General features: G+C 47.4%; 1 protein-coding gene across 1 annotated transcript in view; it reads right to left on the reverse strand.

Annotated features, from left to right (window-relative positions):
* The window catches only part of WBSCR17 (Williams-Beuren syndrome chromosome region 17), a 158,967-nt gene that overhangs the window by 113,367 nt on the left and 22,849 nt on the right, over nucleotides 1-22,751 (reverse strand). The window contains exons 3-4 of the mRNA XM_009999143.1: nucleotides 12,707-12,881; nucleotides 9,878-10,075 (exon numbers count right to left, since the gene is read on the reverse strand). Coding sequence (XP_009997445.1) covers nucleotides 9,878-10,075; nucleotides 12,707-12,881 — 373 coding nt within the window. The remainder of the gene's footprint in view (nucleotides 1-9,877; nucleotides 10,076-12,706; nucleotides 12,882-22,751) is intronic.

Consider the following 22,751-nt stretch of genomic DNA (forward strand, 5'->3'; position numbering starts at 1 on the left):
GCAGGGCAGGTCCAGGGCTGCTCCCCCAGGGCAGACAAACCCTCCCTACAGACAGTTCTTCTTCTCCAAAGACTGGGAGGTGAGAAAGGGTGGGTGCATCCTCAAGTAGGGGGGTGGGGGATCACCACCCTGGAGTACCTTGCCAGCAGGAACCCAACAGCCTGGAGCACTCTTCTTAATTCCAGCCTGTGAGGCTTAGTTTCAGCTCCTCTGAGGCCTCAGCTCCTGTGACCAAGGAGGGGCTGTGGGGCCATGCCCTGGAGATGTGCCCTCTCTCTCCAAGCTCAGTGTTCAGCAGCGATTCTCCCATCTGTGGGATGTGTGTGCAAAGCCCACCCTGGAGAGCAGCCAGGCCTGCTGGAGACCAAATCTGCACCCAACTGACAGAGCTCTCAGAGTCACAGCTTGAGCCAAGCAAGAACTGAGTGTAGAACAAACCCCATGGGAAAGCCCTGTTTGCAGAGTGAGCAGGGACCTGCTGGAGGGAGCAGCAGCCCGGGCACCTGCCACATCCCCACCACATCACACCCTACCTACAGCTATTCTCTGCCACCTGATCCCCTCCCCTTATTCTCAAATGTCCTTCCATGTCACCGAGGTCCTCAAAATCCCATGACATTCCTTGCTGGAGCTTCTGGTCCACCTCTGTCTGCTGGCCTGGACCCACATGTACCTGCCCAGCTACCAGGGGTCTGCTGTCCTGGGGAGGGAGCTTTACGGTCTTGATCCTGCCCCACTGCACAGCACAAAGCCACCACACAGCCTAAGTGGCAACGTCACCTCCAATGTCTTTGAGAAGCCCTAAGAAAAACGACTGAAATGCCAGGATATTAAAGTACTCCAAGAGCTGAGTTTTCAAACAAAACTACTCCCAGAGACAGGCCCAGCAGTGACCCAAACAAGTGAGAGAGCAAAGCCACGAGGAACTCACACAACTGCCCTGCTCCAGCTTTTTGCCACGTGCAAATTTCCAAATCCTCACGTTTGCAGCAGAACCCCAGAATGAAGAGTTGGGGTTGGCAGGCAGGGAGATGGGGCACTGGTGGCTGCAGCCCTTGTCCCACCTGCCAAGCTGGGGGTGATAGACAATCCCCATGACAACCACACCATGTGCAAGCCCTGCTACTCACACCCATGAGTTTTACAAGCACATTTAGAGATTTGACTTTGAGATTATTTCATTCAGATTGTCCCCACAGAGAGCAACAAGTCAGTGCTCCAGGCAAGGAGGGGGTGGGACAGTTTGTACAAACCTCCCAAGCAAGAGGGAGCTCCCAGGCATCAATCACTTATGCCTTCAACCAATGGGTATGATAATAAGGATCTACTTTTCCTTTAATTTAAACTATGCCTCTTTAGGAGCCACCGATGGAAAAGGACAGTGAATTAAAGTGCACATGAAAGAAAATCGTAGCCTTCAGCACTTGCTCTCAAACACTCTTAAGTCTGTTTGATGGAGGGCTGTTGTATTTTGTCACTGAGAGCAATCAACTCCATTATCACTTCTTTGTTTTGAACATCACCTCTCAAATCATTAAATAGTGGCTTCTTAATGAGAATAGATTGGTTTGGGCCAACAAGTCACTTAAATGCCATCTGCCAAAGAAAAAGACATTCAAAGCTTCAAATTCCTCAAGTCCTTTTTCCCCCCTCTGTTTTGGATTTGGAGAGAAAAGAGGTTTGTATAATCCATCAAGGGCAGCTTTCTCCTCGGGGAAGTGTGAACAGACCACAGAAAAGGCTCCATTTGGCTTTGACTTGCAAAACCACTTCATGGGCTACTTGGAAACAATCCAGTCAGCAGGGTATGAGCTCTGTATATTGGTCTTGCCCCAGACTGTTTTCTTTTTATTCATAAGATAATTTTGGTGGAAACAGGCTGACTGAAGCTTAATTTTACTAGCAATTGTTAAATAACTCAATATCCATCTTTTCTGTCTCTTTGATGCCTCTGAAAAATCAAAACCCCCCACCAATTAAAGGCCAAATCCTGTTTACTCTTCCCTTTTCTAAAGCAACATTGACATCAATAAAGGCTGATCTTGTGACTTGGGCTCAGATTAAAAGTTCTGTCAGTGCAAGTATTTATTTTCTTTCAGTTTCCAAAGCAAAAGCAAACTTTTTAGTATTATTATTATTGATCAAAACACTTCTCTTGTGCAAACATTTAAAACTAAAAAGGCAAATGCTTCCCATGTGGCCAACTTCTTGCTCTTTAGAAATAGACACATCACCCTTTTATACCAATGACTCCCTTCAGGAAGGAGAATTTGCTCCCTTTCCACCTCTGGGAGGGACAAGCCCACAGGCTCATTGTCCCTTGCCCAGTTTTACAGGCTCCTCAAGAAGCAGCCCTGCTGATTTTGGTGCTCAAAGAAGTGTCACCTGCAATCACACCTTCAGGCTGGCAAAGAGTGGAGGTTTCCAGGAAACCCACTCAAGGCTGTGAAGGGTTCTTGGCTGCAAGAGGGGTTCAAAATGCACCAAGATGGCCTGAAGGCTCAGGACTCAAGGTCTCCTCCACCCCAGGACAAACACAGCCTTCTCTGGGAGCTGCACTCAAGTCACACTCCACACTCCAAAATGATCTACCTAAAAAGTGCCCAAATGTTGCTTCTTGAAGGTTACTTGGCCAAACCAGCCAAGCATGAGTCCCCCCTCATGTCTGCACCATGACACGCTGGTGTCTGTGATGACATCAGCCCTGCTGCTCAAAAGAGGCAGAAACATCCATCTTTGCTCCTGAAGCTCTTCTCTAGTTTACAGGAAACTCAAAGGGCTCATGGGGTCCTCTCCCCAGCCCTGGTGTTTGGTGGGCACCTTGCCATGCTTCAGTGAGGTTGGGATCAACCCCAGCTTCTGGATGCAGCCAATATTTGTAATCCCAAGGACAGGCTTGCAAAAAAAATCACAAGATCTGAAACCAGGTCCTCCTGGGCTGCTGCTAACCAGCTACACATGCTTGAATCTCAGGTGCACCCTTAGCAGAGGCTTTATGGTCTTTCAGGCAATGACAAAATCTGTTCATCTTGTAAAACCTGACACTATTACAAATGATCAGACACCCTCCTGGTTATGCTTTGCACTACATTACCTAAGAGTAAAAATGACCAGATGAAGAAATCCTCATAAAAAGGCAGGACACCAGCAAGATAAAGTTTCTCACACCACAGGGAAACTCTGTGAAGTTGAAGAGCTTAAAATTAGTCAGTGAGCAAATGTCACTTTGTGCAGTGAGCTGGGGCTTCACCTCTCCCCAGCATCTTGAAAAAACAGTCATCAGGGAAGGCAATTCAATATTTGGTTTGTTTGTTTTTTCTCTGTGGCTTCAAATCAACATTAAAATCCTCACAGCTAAAGGGAAAACCCAACCTGAGAAAACTGAAAAGGTTCTTGTCAAGGTATTTTGAAGCTAGTCAAGCACTTGATGGTTTGCAGTTTGATCCAGAGCTGGATGACAAAGTTTCTTGAGGTTGTGGCTCTGACCTAAACATTCCCTCTCCCAGAATCTAAGCCCAAACAAGACTATCCCAAATTAAACTCTGATGAAAAAAAGTCCCTCAATTCCTTCTTCTGTTAGCTTCTTTTCAAGTTTTCAGAGACCTCCATTCTGGGCCATGGCAGCCAGGAGGGACCAGACCCCAAGTTTAAGAGTCTCATACGTGGAGGCACAAGTCTCCAGCAACCACACTAAGGGCTGTGATTTATTCAGATGTTCACATGAGATGGTGCTTGTAGAAGGCTACTTGCAGGAGCACTAACAAAACCTTGCCTGTGGAAGAACATCCATACTGTTCCCATGCTGGTCTAAGGTCTGGTCCAATGTCCTCTGAAGCCACAGGGATTTTTGCTCTAAACCTGGCAGCAGGATGCCCACGTGGACATCCAACTGCAGCCAGGGTGGGGTTTGGAGGAGCATCACACTTCAAGGAAGAGAAAGAATGTGGGTGGTCAACAGAGAGCTTTGCTTTCTCTGAGCTGCTTAAGAAAAGGGGGCATTAGAGACTTGGCTGGATCACCAGCACCATTATTTTATCTTTGTGTTTGATCTGCATTTTATATGAAGCCAAAGAGCCCTGTGAGCATTCTGCTGTTGTGACATTCACACACATCCAATCCCTCTAAGCAAACACCTGCACACAAGTACCTCCCTCAGACACACCAGGTGAGGTTTCCAAATGCCACGTTGCCATGATCACCCCATGTCTGGCTCCTATGGAAATCAACCTTCCCCCTGACGTGCAAAGCAGCCACAGCCACGTCAGGAGAGCGAGAACATCTTCCAGCTGTCTGCATACAGAAATGGGAATTGCCCTGCAGTTTGTAGGTGCTCATGAAAGTCAGGAAGCACTAGTTTTAAAAGCCTGCATCACTTTACAGGAATGGTTTTCTAGGGAGTTTCGGATTTTTCTAAACAAACTAACAGAAACCCAAGAAACAGTCCTAGAAATTCTGCCCTTTCCTCACGTCACCCACGTTCAGTCCCCAACACCTCCCAGTTGCTGGAGGCCTTCTGATAGGTCTGCCACACTGAGCACTCAACTGCTGGTGAAAATATCTGAGCAAGGCTGTCTAAAGCCATCTGCTGAGGTTCTGATGGGCTGCCACAACACACTCATCCCTGCAAGGTTGGGGATGTGCTACAGGAACAACTTGTCCTAGACATGAAGACCCACTGGCCTCAGAGGTTATTTCTGAGAACTGTCTCACTCCTGCAGCTGTGTCAAGGTCTGTGCATGTCCTGTGGGGACAGAACTTTCAGACTGTAACAGGTGCATGGATGAAGACCCAGTGGTTAGACTGCAAGAGGAATAAACACATTAAAATAAGGAAAAGGCCAAGTTTTTGTGCTTTTCAAAGTCAGCCCAGGGTGATGGCTGCTGGAAGCACTAAGGAAAAACAAGTTAGTGGTTACTGGAATTAAATATATACACACACACACATAGTAGTATGACTATATATTTTTATATATGAGAATATAAAAACTAAAAATATCCCCACAAATCCCTGTAGTCTTGCTGGCAGTGAAATGCACAACAACCAAAGTGGCAGACCTCAGCACCATCTACACTCCAGGACTGTGAGAACAGTTTCTATTAAACACCCCAAGCATTTTGTCAAGCAGAAGAATCAGACACCTTCTCTCCACTCACGTGTCATATTCAATAACCTAAAATCCCACAGGTTTTCCATCTGGACCTCTGCATCATTTACGCCAGCAAGATGAGAGTTTGCTCTTTCATAAGTCCATTACACAAGCAAATCCATTAGCATTTGTGAGGCTGAGATAACAGGTAATTGGGTAGGTCAATTCAAATTATTTTCATATTTAGAAAACCTAAACCTAACAGCCTTTCTATTCTTCCACAGTCCATAACTCTCAACACTGATTTTTTCCTTGCAGTGATCTTAATACTAATTAAATGAGTTTTTGTCTTCTAACACCAGTAAAGATTAAATACCACATAAGAAGCCCCATCCAAGTGCAGCTTAGCCTGCTAACTGGCTCCCAGCTGGCACCCTGCTTGGGAAGAGGCTTCTTTGTCAGCTCTGGAGTCACTGATGACTTCTTCAGCTCCAGCACATGACAATTGCTAACTCATGGAGCAATTCAGGACTGCTTTTGCTGCTTAGACTCAACTGATCTGCCCAGCCAAGTGTGGAAAACATGAAGAGAAAGTCAGGAAATGCTTTCTATTCTAAATAATCTATTGGTGGGGACCTGTGGGGTCATAGCACTGGCAATGGATTCTCCAACCAAGCAGCAAAAATCTAAGTTTCTTTTCTCTCTGGTGGGTTACAGGAACCACTGCCAGCAGAAAAGCACAATGACCCCAATTTCCATGCTCAGGTGAGTGTCCCTCACCCTCACAGCTTCTTCACATGCACTGCCTGCTTGCTTGGCTTCTTGAAGAGACACAGATGCAAGACTGCATTTAATTGCTTTCCTGAATCAGAGCCCTGCTGCCACCAATACCTCACACATGTAAATAGAAATCATGAGTCTTGCAACCAAAGCACCATCAGCACGTTCAGGTAGATCTTCCAGGTATCAGCAATTTCTCCAAAGCTGCTGTTTTTGGACACAACCTGATGCAGCATGATACAAGCCAGGCAGAAGAAACTGCTGGGCTTGAGTTTTGCAGCCACCAGAGCTGCAGAAGTGGACAAGCTCCAGACCCCAGGAAGCCCAGGAAAACCTCATGTTCTGCCAGGTGGGAAATGACTCATTCCTGGAGACGATGAGAAGGTGGATCCCACCCTGGGATGCCCCATGTGCAGATCAGGTCACCAGTCTGCAGCTTCACAGCACTTCCATTCTGGACTTCCAACTGGACGTGGAAACTATCAGCTTTCCACCATTTTTGGTTGATGAACAGATTTCCTGGATTCTCAATAAACTCTGATCTCTCTATATCCTTATTAACAAAGATCTGGATAAATCCAGGTTACAACTCCTGGAGCAAAGCATCTCCAGATGTGTATGCAACCATGTTTTCATGGGTACACACATGAGCACCATCTGAACTAAGAAAACAAAATACATGTGCAAGATCTCACGCTGATGAGGATCAGGACCCACATGATGACCATTTCAAAATGTCACTTCCTGTTTGCCTCTTCTGTGAGCACTAATTCAGACATGATACATTACATTGGTATCACAACTTTATCTCCTGGGCAGAGGCAGCTGGAGGAAGCCTGCCAGCCTGGCAAGGGAAGTCTGGCTGTGAAATGCATGCACAGCTGAGGGCCAATCAGACTGAAGGTATCTCTGTGTATCAGAATTTTTTATGTTAATGGCAATAAAGAAAACATGTGTTACAGGATTCAGGTATTGCACTGGCCTCCCTCCTAGGCATGAAGAGAGACTATTTATTGGAAGGGAAATTACAGGAGAAAGCAGGAGCCTGGAGCCAGTTTGAGACTGGGCCATATTTTAGATGGGTTTCATGCCATCAGCTCCCTTTGCATGGGTAATTATATCTTGTGAATTATCCATGAGAGCAAATTGCCTCCAAACATACTCACACAGCTGTCTGTCTCCAGGCCCTGCTGCTGAGGATTTGCAGGGGCTGAGGCACCATAGCTCACCAGTAGCACCCAGCAGCACCCCTCACCAGCTGGGGAACCACTCCTGGGGCTCCCCAGAGAGCAAAACCAAAAGAAGGAATAAGCTGCTTTACTTCACTCCCATTCTTTTATCTTTAAAAAGTCTCTAAAAAACTAATGTACCTCTGTACAGTGTAATTTCAGAGCTTCCTCTAATCCCATGCATAATTACATGGAGCAGTGCACTAGTATCCCTTTCGTGTAAATACTGCCATAAAGTGCAGAGTTTTCATACCATTAAATGACAAAAAAATAACTGTAGCCATTTATTTTTGGTCTGTATGTGGTTACACAACATAATGCAATGAGACAGTATTTCTCATTAGCTTTTTGTTGTGGACACTACCCATTTATCTTTCTCACAATCTCTCCCCCAGTGCATGTTAACAATGTTATTTTAGTAAGTTGTTTAATTATTTAACATGGCTGGGAGGTGACTGAGTTTCTTACAGCAGCCCTTTCCCAGGACACACTCTGGAGGCAGTGCTTTTCCACCCCTGCTCCTTGGCATCCACCCTTGGCACCCTTGCTGCTGCCAGTCTCTGTAAACCTCCTCTGATCTCTAAATCACTGGTGGTTCAACTCAGCAGCTCCCAGGAGCTGGGCAGACCCTCAGCATCCCAGGGATGCAGATGCTGTGGGGCTCATGGGACACCACCCACACTCCAGGGTTGTGTCTCTGCAAGGGGATGCAGCTGGTGCAGAAAGGTTGCAGGAATCCAGGACAGGCTGGTAAACCTCTTGTACCTCCCAGCTTCTCCTAAGCAGTCACTGCTTGCAATCTCCTTCAACACAGAACTAGGGTGCTCAACAGCCTGGCCACTTTTTAGCAGCATCCACCAGAACAACTTAGTAAGAGAGTGCCCAAAAGAAGACCCCTCTGATGGCTAAACTCTCCATTTCTACAGCAGCAGATCAGAAGTGTGCACCCTCTCAGCACTGAACCAAGGAAAAAGAGTGTTGGTAGACCTGGAGAAGTAAGTGTCCAACCTCCATATGATCCCATTTGCACTCCTGGCTTTGGTGGCCAGCTTTGTACAATGGTTCATCCCTGAGGAGCCTGGAGCAAAGCTACATCCTAAAACCCTGATATCTCCCTTGCAATGGGTGCTGCCCTCCCCTCTCTGCCTCTTCACAGCCTTCCAACCCTTGGTTCTTCATATCTCTCCTCCTCAATCCCTCACTCTTCTTCCCTCTCTCACTTCCCCGCCATCAAATACCAACCCCCACAAAGAAACCTGTCCCTCCCATCCACCTCTGGCACAGCTTGCCCTCCTTAGCCCCTCCCAAAAGCACACTGAAACTGAAATTAAAATGAAGCTCTTGCAGGACAATATCACAGAAGACCATTTCAAATATTTCAATGTCCTATTTTTGGGGTCCAGCTTCCTCACTGCACTGTTCCTGGCAGGTTTTGAACCACAGCAAGCTCCTGGGGTGCCACCACAGGCACAGGGGACATCCCACATGCCCAAAGCCTCACTGTCTCTCCCAGCTGCAGCAGTTCAAGTCTAAGAAAAGAGCCTGTTCTTCCCTACAACGTTTTCTTGGCTTACACAGCTACTGGCTGAGAAAGGCTTATTCCAACAGAGACAGTCATAGAATCATAGAATCATTAAGGTTGGAAAAGGCCTCTAAGATTAAGTCCAACCATCGACTGGCACAAACCAATCCATGTTTACGATCCTCCAGGGGCACCAGTTTGGGTACTGGAGTCACCCTGCTGCAGGGATTGGCAGCACCAGACCTCACACCTCACTTGCAAAGGCTTTTGCATTCCTCAGCTTTGCCTTCTGCACACCCCAGCCATGCAGCCCCTCCTTTAACAAGTCAAGCAGCTTGCACTTCAGTAAAGAACTGTTTATTCCTCAAAGACTTGATTCCTGTCCAGAATAAACTGACTATTCCTCCAGTGATGGCTGAATATGCTGTCTGGAACAAGGAAGCCCAAAGGAATACAACAGGTCTCAGTGTAAATGAGAACAGACCTAACTTCAGCTTCCAGGGATTGTATCACTGACCAAAGCACAGATATTTTGGTTCAGACTCAGATCAGGGGTGGATTTGCACGTTCACATCTGTGATAAGCCTGAGGACAAGCCTGTCCACCTAGTTAGGAACAACAGCTCCTATCACCTGGCCAGAAAAACACTCCTGATCATAGCATCACTTCTGACATCCACCAAGGAACACTCACAGACCCTCCCCCAAAGCAGCCCCAGTCTCTCTCCCACCCACACTGGGCTGCTTCCTCCCCTCCTGTTTTGCTTTGCCCAAACAGGCTTGTCCCAAATCCAAAGCCTGGAGGGGCTGGGGCAACATTTCAGAGCTGCTGACCCTGTCAGCTGAAGTGTCACAACATGTTTACAAAGGCTGCCCTGAGAGGAGATGGACTTTTTATTCCAGAAAACCAGTGCTGTGTTGCATAAATTCACACTCAGGTCATTACACTGGAATAATCACCTCATTCCTTCTGATGTGCAGAAACTCAATGCTGTAATTAAGGTAAAGCGACTTTGTCATCTGCAGTTAAACATGACTGTACAAATCTACACACCTCCCCACTGCTTTTGCCTGTTGTTACCAAATAACACCCCTTCACAAATCCCTTCACACCAGCACAACCCCTCCTGGTTTGCTACAGCCTCTCTGAGCTGGCCCATGCTAAGATCCTCCATCCCAGACCCCTGACCTGGCTTCCTCACTGGATCTCCCTGCATCCTGCCCCACTGCCAGCAAGGATTTCCCAGGCTCTGCCACGTACCTGATGGGCAGTGAGGGGTCTCCAGCATCCCACCAGTCCTTGGGGGGGCTGATGTACATGCACCACAGCTCCCAGCTGTACCCGTGCGCAGAGTTCTCGTACCGCTGCACCTCAAAGGTGTCCTGCTTGATGTTGTCTATGGAGGGAAGAATCACCCTTCTCCGGTTTTCCTGAATTCGTGAGAGCACCGGCTCAGCCCTGAGGGGCAGAAAACAAACAGCACAGGAACTGACTGGAGATATGTCCCACAATTTGCAGGCGGACACTGCAGCTTCCACACAGCTTATGCACTTCAATGAGGGTAAGAAAACAGGCATTCTTGTCACCATTCAGCCAACAGAAGGGAACAGGGTGGGTTTCTCTCTGCTCTCATTCACAAGTGGCACCACATCTCCAGAGAGACAGGGCAAAACCCAGCCTGGGGAGCCTGGGGAGCCACGAGTGAGCCCGGCCCGCAGCCCCAAGATGCTGCCCAGAGGCAAAGCCTTCCTGCTGCCAAGTTCAAAAGGTTATTTCTGAAAGGCTCGTCCAGCTTTGTCAGCCACAAGGATGAGGCTGCAAGAGGCTTCAGAGCTTCCACTTGATGGGATTTCCCACCCCAACATGTCCCTGCGTGGAGCCCAGGGGGCTGGTGCTGAGCACGGAGCTCAGGGAGTTGCAGCCCTGGAGGTTTGGGGAGTTTTGTGCTCTCCTACACAACTGACTGCACCAATCCCTGGGCCAGCTGAAGCTCTCAGCACAAGGAAAGGACTATTTTCACAAACCAAGGAGTTAAGCTGCAGAAATGGATTAAAGCCTCTGAAACTGGACCTTATCTTTTCCTGCAGAACTAGTGCATCATGTTTTCTTCTGGTGTGCTGGTTTAAAAAAGCAGTAATTCCATATTCTGAGCTTTTTCATTTTAAACTTGCCCGTGTTGTTAAGCCAAGCTTTCCCGACAATGTTAATGAGGTAGCAAAGAAACCAGACAATGTAATAACTATGGGTCAGTTTTGCAGCAGGGCCCAAGGGTGGAGCCAGGAGCAGGTCAGAGAAGGTGCTCAATGTCCACCTGGAGACTCTTTCCAGACAAGAACTATGGACCATCGAAGGAAACAGGCTCAGGATGGACAACAAGAAGTTATCTCTTCCCACAGTTAAGCTGTGGAGAACCTTTGCCAAGGATGCTGTAAATGCTTGGAGTTTAGATGGGCTCAAGAGACAGGAGGAAAAAACTCATGAGAAAAGCAAGGGGAGTTGTTAGACACACAGACACGGTGTCTGCCTCACATCTGCAAGTTGTTGGACTTCAGTAGCACACTCTGCAGGAATTCCACATGGGCTAGCCCTGCCTGTGGGTGTTTTCCTGAGCTTCTGGCTGTGGTTGGTGGCACAACACAGGGCTAGCCAGGCCCTTGGTTGGCTGCAGCATGGGCTGCTCTCACCTCCTCCTGTCCCACCTGGACAGCTGCTCTGTGTAAAGCCGTGATGTGCAATCACAGCGTAACCACACACAGAGGCTGTGCTGCCAGTCCTGGGGGCACATCCCACATGAAAACACTACCTACAGGCTGGGAAGCCTGGCTCAAAAACCTCCCTTCTCTAAAGTGAGGCCAATGAAGGGTGTGTTTTGTTTTGGACTCCCCCAAATCAAAAACCAAAAAAACCCACCAACACATCTCCGTGCAGAACAAGGACAATTCCTGACAGTAGGACTAACTGAAGAGACCTTTTTCCTTGGGACACAGTTCTAGAACTCTATAACTATAAAACTCATTCCTGGGACATTCAAATGTGTCCAGAGCAGGGGTGTGCTCAGCCCCACAGCACAGCCCAGGAGCCCCTGGGTGTCTTTGGCTCAGGCTCCAACACAAGGAGCAACCTGCACCCCTGGTGCCTCCAGCCACAGCAGCAGGGATGTAACACCAGGGTCAGTCTAGCTCATGCTGCACAAAAGCTCACTAGAAAACCCTAGAAAAGCTGTTTGCAGAGCTCAGTCAATGGGAGCTCCCTCTGTGTATCAATAAAATCAGGCGTGAGGATGTAGTGATCTGGAGAGGAATATTTAGCTGGAAATAGATATCAACATACAAAACTACTCTTAAAGAGCTGTATTGTTGTTACAAATATTATAAATCATTCACTGCACAAAACTCTGTTTCCAGCTGCCAAAGCTGCTTTTTTTTTTTTTTTTCAGTCAATGGGATCTGTCCAAATCAGACAAAAGTTAGCTTCTTCTGCCTCCACTTTTCTGAACAGGGCCCATTTACTTTTTACACTTGGTTAGAAAAATAAATATAAAAAGGAAATCACTTTCAGGCTCCTCTCATGATCTAGACTCAGTCTTAAGCCCCTTGAGCTCCAATGTGTTGAATCTCTTTGAAGAAAACAAAGCCTTATGAAACACCTTTTGCTGCTTCTGCACCTCTGCACTTATTCCCAGGTGCAGAAGAAACAATTCATTTCAAAGCCCTTAAGCCTTTCCCAGCAGGATGCAGCTGCAAGAGGCACAGAAGCAGGAAGGTTTCCTCTTTCATTCCCCTGCTGCCTGGGCTTCTTTCAGCTTAGAGAAATTACTCAGGGCTAAGGGACTGGGAAATCAACCTGAAAGTACAAACAGGGGGGCAGAGCACACTTAAGAGGAGGGAACAGAAGAAGAAAACAAAGGCAAGGGAATACAATTCCCTTGTGTTTTCCCATCATATCTCATCACTGGCCACCCTGCACAGAGGGATGGCAGGATTAATAAACCAGTGGGCTTGTTTGCAAACACATCTCTGTGCAGCGATGGACCGCCCCTCATTTTGTGCATCACACACACACACTCTAACCAGGGCCTTGAGCACCTACCAGCCAGCAGTGAACTCCACATGAGCATCAAAAAAGCCAGTGACCTGGCCAGTGGCAGCTTTCCAGCCCTCGATCCGGGCTCGGATGAGACCTTCTCTCTTCTGGTTGCGCACCACCTTGACCAGCCCCGGGTAGCGCTTGTTGACGTACTCCTCCAGGGGTGCCTTCAGCTCTTCTGGAAGGGAAATGCCAGAGAAACCACTGAAAAGGTGCCAAAAATAAAGCCACTTTATTGATAAACACGAGCATAATTTACTGGAGCCAAACCTTATAGCAACTTTCCAACACCTGAAGGGGCCCTACAAGAAAGCTGGGGTGGGGATTTTGACACGGGGGTGTAGTGAGAGGACAAGGGGCAATGGTTTGAAGCTTAAAGAGGGAAGATTCAGGTTGGACATAAGGAAAAAGTTCCTTCCTGGGAGGGTGATGAGATGCTGGAACAGGTTTCCCAGTGCTGTTGTGGATACTCCCTCCCTGGAGGTGTTCAACACCAGGTTGCATGGGCCTTGAGCAACCTGAGGTGTCCCTGCCCAGGCAGGGGGGTTGGAACTAGATGATCTTTAAGGTCCCTTCCAACCCAAACCATTCTATGGTTCTATGATCTCTAAACACCACTGGGAGGGATATAATAATTTCAGAGCTAGTCAGTGCTGATTTGTGAAAGGCCACCTGGTAGACTGACCACAACCCTTACCAAAGAAATTAAAGGTTAACAAAAATATCACTATTGGATGACTTAGAAGCCCATCTTTAGAGGCAAGGGACAGCAAGAGGCCAGCTAGAATACCTTCCAATAAATACATGGGTATCACCCTGCTGAAAGTCAAGAACACAAAAAGTCACCCATGGACACCAGACACCAGTGTTGAGCTGCTAATGGAGATTTTAGCTGAATGGATCACTGGAAATGCTGCAAAACACATTTGAAGCAACTTTAACTATATCAAACTGTGTATGAGCTTCACTATCCTTTTTGTTCAGCCTTATTACTAGTGTCTTGGTATTTACTGCACCTTTTCCAAGCACTGGCACAAGAAAAGTTGAAATTTCCCCAGCTTTTATGATAGGATTGTGGGAAAACAGAACTTGGGTTGTGCTTTAACTTTCTTGCAGAGCAGTGCAAAGGGAGCAGTGCTTCACTGGGCATCCAGCCTTGGACCTGACAAGGAGACAGATTTATGTCTGGTAGGGAGGACAGACCCAACTCACTGGCAGGAGAGAACACATCATTGAATCATAGAATCACCAAGGTTGGGAAAGACCTTTAAGACCATCAAGTCCAACCATCCACCCTCCAACCACTAAACTATCTTAAGAAACACTGTGGTTTTTTGAGCATCTCCAGGGATGGTGCCTCCAACCACCTCCCTGGGCAGCCTGTTCCAAGGCCTCACCACTCTGTCTGTGAAGAAATTTTTTCTAATATCCAGCCTGAACCCCTCCTGGAGCAGCTTGACCCCATTCCCTCTTGTCCTATCGCTGGTCACCAGGGAGAAGAGCCCAACACCCATCTCACTACAACCTCCTCTCAGGTAGTTGTAGAGAACAATGAGGTCTCCCCTCAGCCTCCCCTTCTCCAGGCTGAGCAGCCCCAGCTCCCCTGGAATGGGTCAATGGGCCTGATCCTCTCTTCCTCCCCTCAGGCAGGGATACCTCCTTGGGTGAGATACCATGACTTTCACCTTTTGGGATGGGGTGAGAGCACCCCTGATGTATTGTGTGTTGTATATTTTTTAATTATTATTGCTTCAACATTGACATCTATCAATAGCACTATTGCAGTCAGGGCAGTCTCAGACTTGTTATGTCTGTCAGTTTAATAAATCCCCTCAGGTTTATATCTAACTACTTTGGTTTTGCCACTTTAGGGAATCCGTTCTTAGGGCAGCCCTCACTTGAGGCCAGACCAACATGCAGTGGTCATACACACAAACATAATTAATCCTTTAGTCCTAAACCACTGATTGAGACATGGGACATCAGACTGCACACCCAGAACCCCAGCAAGTGAGGGGGCTGTGCTCTGAAATCCTGGGGCTTCAACAGGAGGGTCCCTCCTCCACCATAAAGCCATCTCACACACACAGTCATGTCACTCCCAAACATACTTGAAGGCTTTCTGCCTTCTCACAACAAGGATGGAAGAGAATTTTTGGCTGCCTTCAGCAGATGCTCATACCACATCTCTTCTGCTCCTTGCAGACTGCAGACCACTCAGGTATGTTGTCAAAGCATGGACACAAGGAACAGCTGAGAACAGAATGGATCTGTCAGCCTGCAGCCACTACCAGCATCAAACTTTTTGATAGTTACAAGTATTGAGTATAAAAGTCACTCAGGACTTTGAAAATGGAAGGGGTAAATACCAGCAGGTTTTTTAACAATGTGGAGAAGTGCCAGTGCCCTGCCAGAAACCTTGGTCTTTTTATTTCCTGCTGCATCAGGTAAATGCACAAAGATCTACTGATGGGAAGTGCTCTGTAAAAGCTAAGGATACCACTGGGTATCAACACAGACTCTTAACACCATGAAAGCAGTTCCTGAGAATGGTTTTTAGCCCTGTGAGGCTTCAGGACACCAGGAAATTAAGATATGATCCATGAGCCCAAATTGTGGTCTAGTACCCCTCCCATAAACTCCCCTCTCCAGGAAAAAAAAGTGAAAGTGGAAAAAAAAGTGAAAAAAAAGTCAGCATTACTATAATCCACAGGGCAAAATAACTTGAGACATAGTAGCACATGTGGGTTCCTACATGAAGGAAACAGCCATGGAGAGCAAAAGTATCAACAGCAAGTCCCATCTGCTGGGCTGAGCCCAAAAAATCCTCAAAGAAAAAGGGATTATGTGTTCCCTTCCACGCCTCCTTCCAAACACACCACATGTGCTTTTCTTCTGACTGCCTTTCTGGGATGTTTCTCCTCACAAATCAATTTCCCAAAAGTCTCATTTCTCTTTTATGCTGAAGTGGGAATAAAAAGAATAAAGCAAATGAGCCCCTTCCTCAATTCAAAGCATCTGCATCACATACATAACTCAGCAAATTCCATTTCATGCTGAGCCACTCAGAAAAAATAAACCCAGGGTATTTTATGGAAACAACAACTCTTCCAAATGGTTTTAAGGAGACAGGGACAGTTTTTTTGACAGATGAAACCCCCTAAGCACAGCACCAGCATCTCACGTGCACCTGACAGAAGGTGAGTCATTCATGACCGTGGCACTGCAGATGAGACTGAACAACTAAACCAGATTTCAAACTGGAATTTTAATCATAGTTGAAGGAAAACGTCCTTATGGGAATTGTTTGAGTAGCTCAAAGGAGAGCAGAGCTGTAGTGAAACAGGGAAGAATTGTAAGATCATGTCTTGAACGCAACGAAGCCTGAGAGATTCCTATGCCCACATGCAGCTCGTGGGAAACACCCTGGGGAGCCACAGCCACATCCTCCTCCTTTCTGAAAGGATGCTCCACCCAAAGGTGAAGAACTGACCCGCTGAGAGCACCAAGGCCAGAGCAGCACACCCATGAAACACACAAGGTGACCTGGAGAGCTGGTGGAGAAGATGCCTATGATTAGCATCATTCTACCCCAGCAGCCTGTTCCTTAGCAGAGGTCAGTGTTCCCATCTCCTGCCTACAAGCATCCCTGCTGGGCTGCTACTCAAGTGGAGACACTGGGGAGAAACCAAAGCCTCCCCTAAGGGAGAGGACAGCTGCATATCTCTGGCAGCCCCCACCAGTCTCTTGGCCTCCTGAGCTGGTGTGGAGCTCTGCAGGAGGGGGGCCTGGTGCACAGAGGCTGCTGAGCCTTAGGTTGGGATTAGAAGACACACATTGGGCACTCACCTGGGTGCCCAGCCAGCAGGCACAGGGCTGGGGTGGGCTTTATATTTCATTTCTCAGCACACCTGGAAGTGCAGGTGTGAAAGATCCAGTACCAGGTATGCAAAGTGAAATGCCAGTCTCCAGGAACCCACTCCACCAAGTACTGTGTTCAGTTTTGTGCCCCTCACTGTAAGAAAGACATCAAGGTACTGGACAAAGTCCAAAGAAGGACAGTGGAGCTGGGAAAGTGTCTGGAGCACAAACCCTATGAGAAGCAGCTAAGGAAACTGGGAGTGTCCAGCCTGGAGACAAGGAGGTGAGGGAAGACCTTCTGGCTCTGCAGCTGCCTGAGAGGAGGCTGGAGCAAGAGGAGGGAGCTGGTCTCTTCTCCCAGGGAACAAGAACAGGAGAAAACAGCCTGAAGTTGCTCCAGAAGAGGTTTAGACTAGGTATTAGGAAAAAATTCTTCACTGAAAGGGTAATTAAACACTGTAATAGGAAGGTGGTTGAAGCACCATCCCTGGAGGCGTTTAGGAGACGTGTAGATGTGGTGCTGAGGGACATGGCTTAAGTACTGGACTCTGTAGAGTTGGGTTAATGACTGGTAGAGTGAGATTACAGTTGGACTTGGTGATCTTAGAAGTCTTTTCCAACCAGAAGGATTCTGAGATTCATCTGAAGTCACTCCTCCTCATCTTACCCTGAGTTCTCCTTCACTCAGCAGTCACCAACATGCCCTACCAGGCTGTGTGGCTCTGGGCTGAGGATGTGGAGAGCTGCTGCATTAAGGTGCATGGCAGCAAAGCTTTTCATCTGTCATCTCAACCTAAGAAACGTTTCATCCCTAACTGCTAGATCTTTGCAGCAAGTCCCAGAGCTGCAATAGGGAGGCTGGGATGTCTGGAGCAGAACGAGCAGAATTAAATGACTTGCACTAATGGACAACAGCAGATGTCCTCCCCTGAGGGAGTCAGCTTTCACACAGACCAGCAGCCTGGCCTTTGGACCTGCTGTTTTCAGACCTTCATGCAAACTAGAGCAGGGGAGAAAGCATCCTGCAGCTCCAGTAACTTGCTGCCATTCTCCTCCCCTCTGCCTCGCACAGGGTCCTCGAGGTGCTTTGGCCCCTCCAACTTACTGCTGACAATGAGAATATCCACTAGATGCTGAGCCCATGGCAACTTCAGCATGAGAACCAGCCCCAAGTTCATTGACTGAAACTCTGGATGCAGAAGAATGACCAAGTCAGAAGCCAAGCTGGGAGCAGAAAAGTGGCTGCCCAGCTCACCCTCAGGCTTCCTGAGCAAAGGACCACTTACTTAGGCTACACACTCGTGAGGTATCAGCACAGGTCGATCTCCACAGGCCACACAACCAGTGATTTGATCCAAACTAAGCACTGCAACTGAATCTAGAGACTCCTTTCTCTTCCATACCCCATGACACTGGTCCCCCCCACACATACATCCTCTGAGGAAGCTGCTGGAGCTCCCTTCAGAGCACACCACATCATTCCTCAGTCATGTTTACTAAGGATGCAAACACTACTTGCATATATAAGTATTTAGGAATGTTTGGTCTTTGCCGTTGTACAAGCTACTTCCAGGAAAGATTTGCAGAGAGAAATCCTATAGAAAATGCCAGCAGGTTCAATTTCAATCCTGCCTTGTGTTCTCCATCTGTCCGTATTGATCTTCACTGAAGGGCAAGTCCAAGGAACTAGAATCCAATAGACCTGTTGCTCTGTTAAAAAATCCATCTGCCAGCTGCAATGACTTATGTTATCTATTACAAAGTATTTTGTCACCTACATGAGCTTTCTAGGAAACAGACCTGCCAGAGAAACTGAATCACCTGATGCCACTTAAGAATAACCATGTCACAGACATCAGCCCAAAAGCAAGAGCAGGAGCATCCACTGCTCAGTGCCACACACCACAAATCCTGCTCAGATCTCCCCAGATCCTGTTGAAGTCCCCAGAACTGAAGGTAGGAACTGCCTGGTGCCACACAAAGAAAGGGGCAAAGACCAATGGCACTAGAGGAGCTCTAGGAACTGACAACAGCAGAAAATCTCCTGTACAACAATGCCCAGGTGGTTCTAAGGAGTGGACCTCATCTCCCCTACACCCCTAAAGAAAACATTGTTGTGTTTGCCAGGCTGAGCTGGGTGGGAAAAGTCTACAGAGCGCCAAGATGTTATCATAAACACTGACAACTAGAGGAGAGGAGTTGGGGCTGGGAGGGGACACCTGCACTCCCTTGTCCCTTGCTCCCACCTCCTTGAAGCACCAAAGCCACTGTCAGCAGGATTTCTGCAGCACAAACCCACAAAAGGAACTCCTTCAATGGGCAATTAACAGACAGGAGAATTTTTGCTGCCAGGCTCAGAGCCAGGTGAGTCTCCAAAGCTTCTGCTGTTTGCTTGTAAATATTGAAGAGGAAACTGTGAAAAGGGGAGCAGGTGCAAGAATCAATTCTCATACAGTTACGGGCAAAGCTGGTCCCACTGGGTGCACCTGGCTGCAAGTCCCTGGTTCATTTGGTTCATCAAAAGCCAAATAGAGACACACCAAGGTTTGCTGCTCTCCACACCTTGGCAGGGTTTGAAAGTCTCAGACCTGAACACCACCGAGATGCCACCACGTCAGCTGCAATTAAGCAGCCCATCTGGAGTTTGAGCAACTGGAATAATCAGGCACTTGGGCTGGAGCAGAGCCGAGGGAAAGCCGAGACACGACTCAGCTTCTTGCAATTCTCTTAAAACCTTCCTCTAAAGGTAAATGCACACGGAACACAAGCAAAGCAGCTCCCAGGAGAGCCTGCCCAAACTGCTGCTGCTGAAACGAGCTGCAAAACAAGAAAGCAATATAACAAGTCACAGCTAACACGTTGCACAGAGGTAAATTACAACCCATAGCGTGTCTCCCTGACTGTAGCCAGCTCTTTTAAGCAGCCTTTCATCCAAAGGTTTTCTTTCCTACCTAGAAGTTTGCTCTTCAAAGAGATATTATCCCAGATTAAAAACACTAAAAGACAGGGGGGAAAAAGAAAAAAAAAACAAACCACACCAAAGAAAACCCCACACAGGTGATGATTAAGCAACAGACTCAGACAATGTGTGCAGCTGCAAGATAACATAACATCTCAGGGGCACTTTGTTGTATCCCTCCAACAACCTAAGAAACATGTTATCACTCAGAAACACAACCTGCACACTGGCTTTGTAATTACACCCTTGAAACAAGCACAAACAAAAGCAGCCTCCAAAAAAGTCTTTACAAAGTATAACATGTAGCTCAAGGGAGAAAGGGGTTCAAACTACCACTCCCCAAGCTTTTTCCTTCAAGGAGACATTTTTTTTTCCCCCCTCCATTATAATATATTAGTATCTTTTATCTATTTACAGCTCAGATATAAAGCATCAGAATGACTGTTTATTAACTTTTAATCTCTCCTTGCATGCCTGTGTTGTGCAGTGCTGTTGTACACGCCACATTACAAGACAGCTAAGAGCAAGAAGTGTCTCCAGAGTCTTCAGAAGCAGTTTGTTCCAGTCTGAAAACTACAACACACCAAAAGGTTCTGATTGTGTCTGTGGAACTACTTAGTGGTCTACCTGAAGGGCAAGTAACAGCCAGGAGTGCCCTGGTATGCAGTTCTTAACTCCAGCAGTGAGACTAATTTAAACACTTGAAATAGATTTGGCAATCCCAGGGGCCTTTTAATATCTGTTTTGGGAACCACCTTTTTCTTCCAGTGCCCACACGAGCTGTATTTCCTCTTCACATCTGTGTACAGTGGTCTCTGACAAAACCTCCCCAGAAACCCCACAGGATGCAGCCCCAACCCATGGACTTCCATGAGCCTTGAGTAACTTTCTCAGCAGCTGCTTTTGGTAACCCACCCGGGTATGACACATGGGCTGGTTCTGAGCCACTACTCTCTGGAGGTCAGCCTTCTTCCAAGTGTATGAAAAATGAGCCACCAAAGGCCTTGCCCAGGCTACAGCAACAAGCCACACACCTATAGAAACCATCCCTCAAACACACACAGCTGCTCACAAAAGTTTGTTCAGCCTTCTCCTGTTTGATCACAGCCACCAAAGTGACACCCACACAAGCCCATCCCCTGTTTGGTGCCAGAGCTAGATCTTCCAGGATCCATCTCTAAACTCAGAGCTCATGAGAAACTATTTTCCTGTAATTATTTTCCTGTAGAAGCCAAATCCATATATTGCAATGACTTCATTTTGTCACACCCAGCGCAGCAGCGACGTGATGTTGCTCCTGGTGCTCACAATCACTTCCTACCATTACTGGGAACTACACCACAATGTTATTGCCATTAATAATTCTTTGCTGTCACAGAAGCTCCTTGACAATGCAGAGAGTGAATGCCTGATCCCAGAGATACATTCTGGTGTGTATCAGCTCTTTTATACAACAAAGCCAGATTATTACACGCTTGGGAGGAGCTCTCCATAAACATCTGCCAAGTTACCTCATTATCTTTCTTCAAATCCCTCCTTAAAAATCTCATCTGTCATGATGCTTACCAAGACACAACAGCACAGTACTGACATTGCTAACTAAACCTACCAGGTAACAGCATCCCCTTGTCCTTTGCATATTTCCACCACAAGGCTTCTGAGGACAGAGCCACTTTGGTGTTCAGGAGCTGTACAACCCTGACCCTGGATGGTCACATTCCTTACACAATTGATGCATCCTCTTGGTGGGATCCCAAGTGCACATTGCCCAGGTGTGTGAGGAGCTTGGAATTTTCCCATCTCCTGCATGTGATGTATGAATTTGTCCCTCAATTTAGGTCATCTACCCGCATCTGTCTCCCCCCGGGCAGCTTGGTCAGCTCACAAAAACAGGCACGAAGGGGAAATCCCAGAGTTGGAAGTACTTCCATCATCCAGCCCCCACCAGCACTGGCCCAGAAAGCAGCCAGGGAAGATGATGCCTTGCAACCCCAGCAGATAAAGGAGATGCCTCCTGCCTCCCAGCTGCAGGGTCAGCTCATGGAGGGGGAAGCAATGATTTCTGAAAGGATTAATTTCATTGTTCTGTGCCTTTCAATCATGTCTCCAGAGTACTTGACTCAATATTAGCCTTGGTGCTGCATGCTGAATAGGGGGTGGAAGCTGTTTAGAAACATATTTCTTTGTGTGTGGCAGTGGGTAGAAAAGCTCCATAATTATTACCAATAGGCCCTCTTTTAAAGAGTGGTCTTCTCTTCATCCCATTGACATGGGAAAATCTGGAGAGGCAGCACCTCATTTGAAATCCTCTAAGTATTGGGCAGTGCTAAATACTGCAGCCACAGATCACCTGCACTTTCTCCTCACTAACCAGCTCTAAAATAGTTCCAGCTCTGAATTCCCATGGGTTCATTGGTGCATATCACCCCAGCTTTTGCACTAGAGCTGCTGTGATTTCCATCAGCTGAGGAGCTGTCCTGTTTCTTTTACTGGTAATTATAATTCATCAGCTTTCTATGGTGCTCATTACTGTGGTATTTGAGTGCCTATTTTTACAGGCTTGAGTAGCTTGCTGTATACCAGCTCATTGCAGACAGACAAGCAACCTCTCAGGCTCCCTCCCCATCCTGCACCCTCCTTGTTCTTCCCTTTTGATCATAGAATCCACAGCTCATGTCTACTGTTTTTTAAAACTACACTAAAAGCATAAAGGACAAATAAAGAGGGCAGCAGTGCAAGTAACTTAACCATTTCCTGTTCTTCATAAAGATTTTAACTACCATCTCATATCAAAACATGATACAAGGGGAAGAAGGGCCTCCACAGGGTCCCAGTTATAAAGCCTGGGATGGTATTTTACAGATTGGGAAACTGAGGCACACAGTGAAAACATCTCAACACCACTAGGAGGGGCCAAAGCAGAACAGCTCACTAAGCTCCAGGCTCTTGTCCCTCAAATCCATGATAAATATTTCGAGGTGCATCTGTGAAGGACCAGGTATTTCCTTACACGAACATGAAATGTCCTTTGAGTCAGCCGACAAAACTGACTTAACACGGTGTCTCCACACAGCGCTGAACCCCCTCTGTGTGTGTGGGGGGGGGAGCAGCTGCTGCAGGGGAGGAGCCGTGGCCGGAAGCAGGGGCAGGACTAGGTCCCGTCTGATTGGCTGAAAAGCCCGGAAATGCAAAACTGGCGCCGAAGAACCCCATGAGAGAGGCAGCGCG

This window comes from Chaetura pelagica, unplaced genomic scaffold (genome assembly GCF_000747805.2).
Source record: "Chaetura pelagica isolate M959 unplaced genomic scaffold, ChaPel_1.0 scaffold230, whole genome shotgun sequence".
NCBI lineage: Eukaryota > Metazoa > Chordata > Aves > Apodiformes > Apodidae > Chaetura > Chaetura pelagica.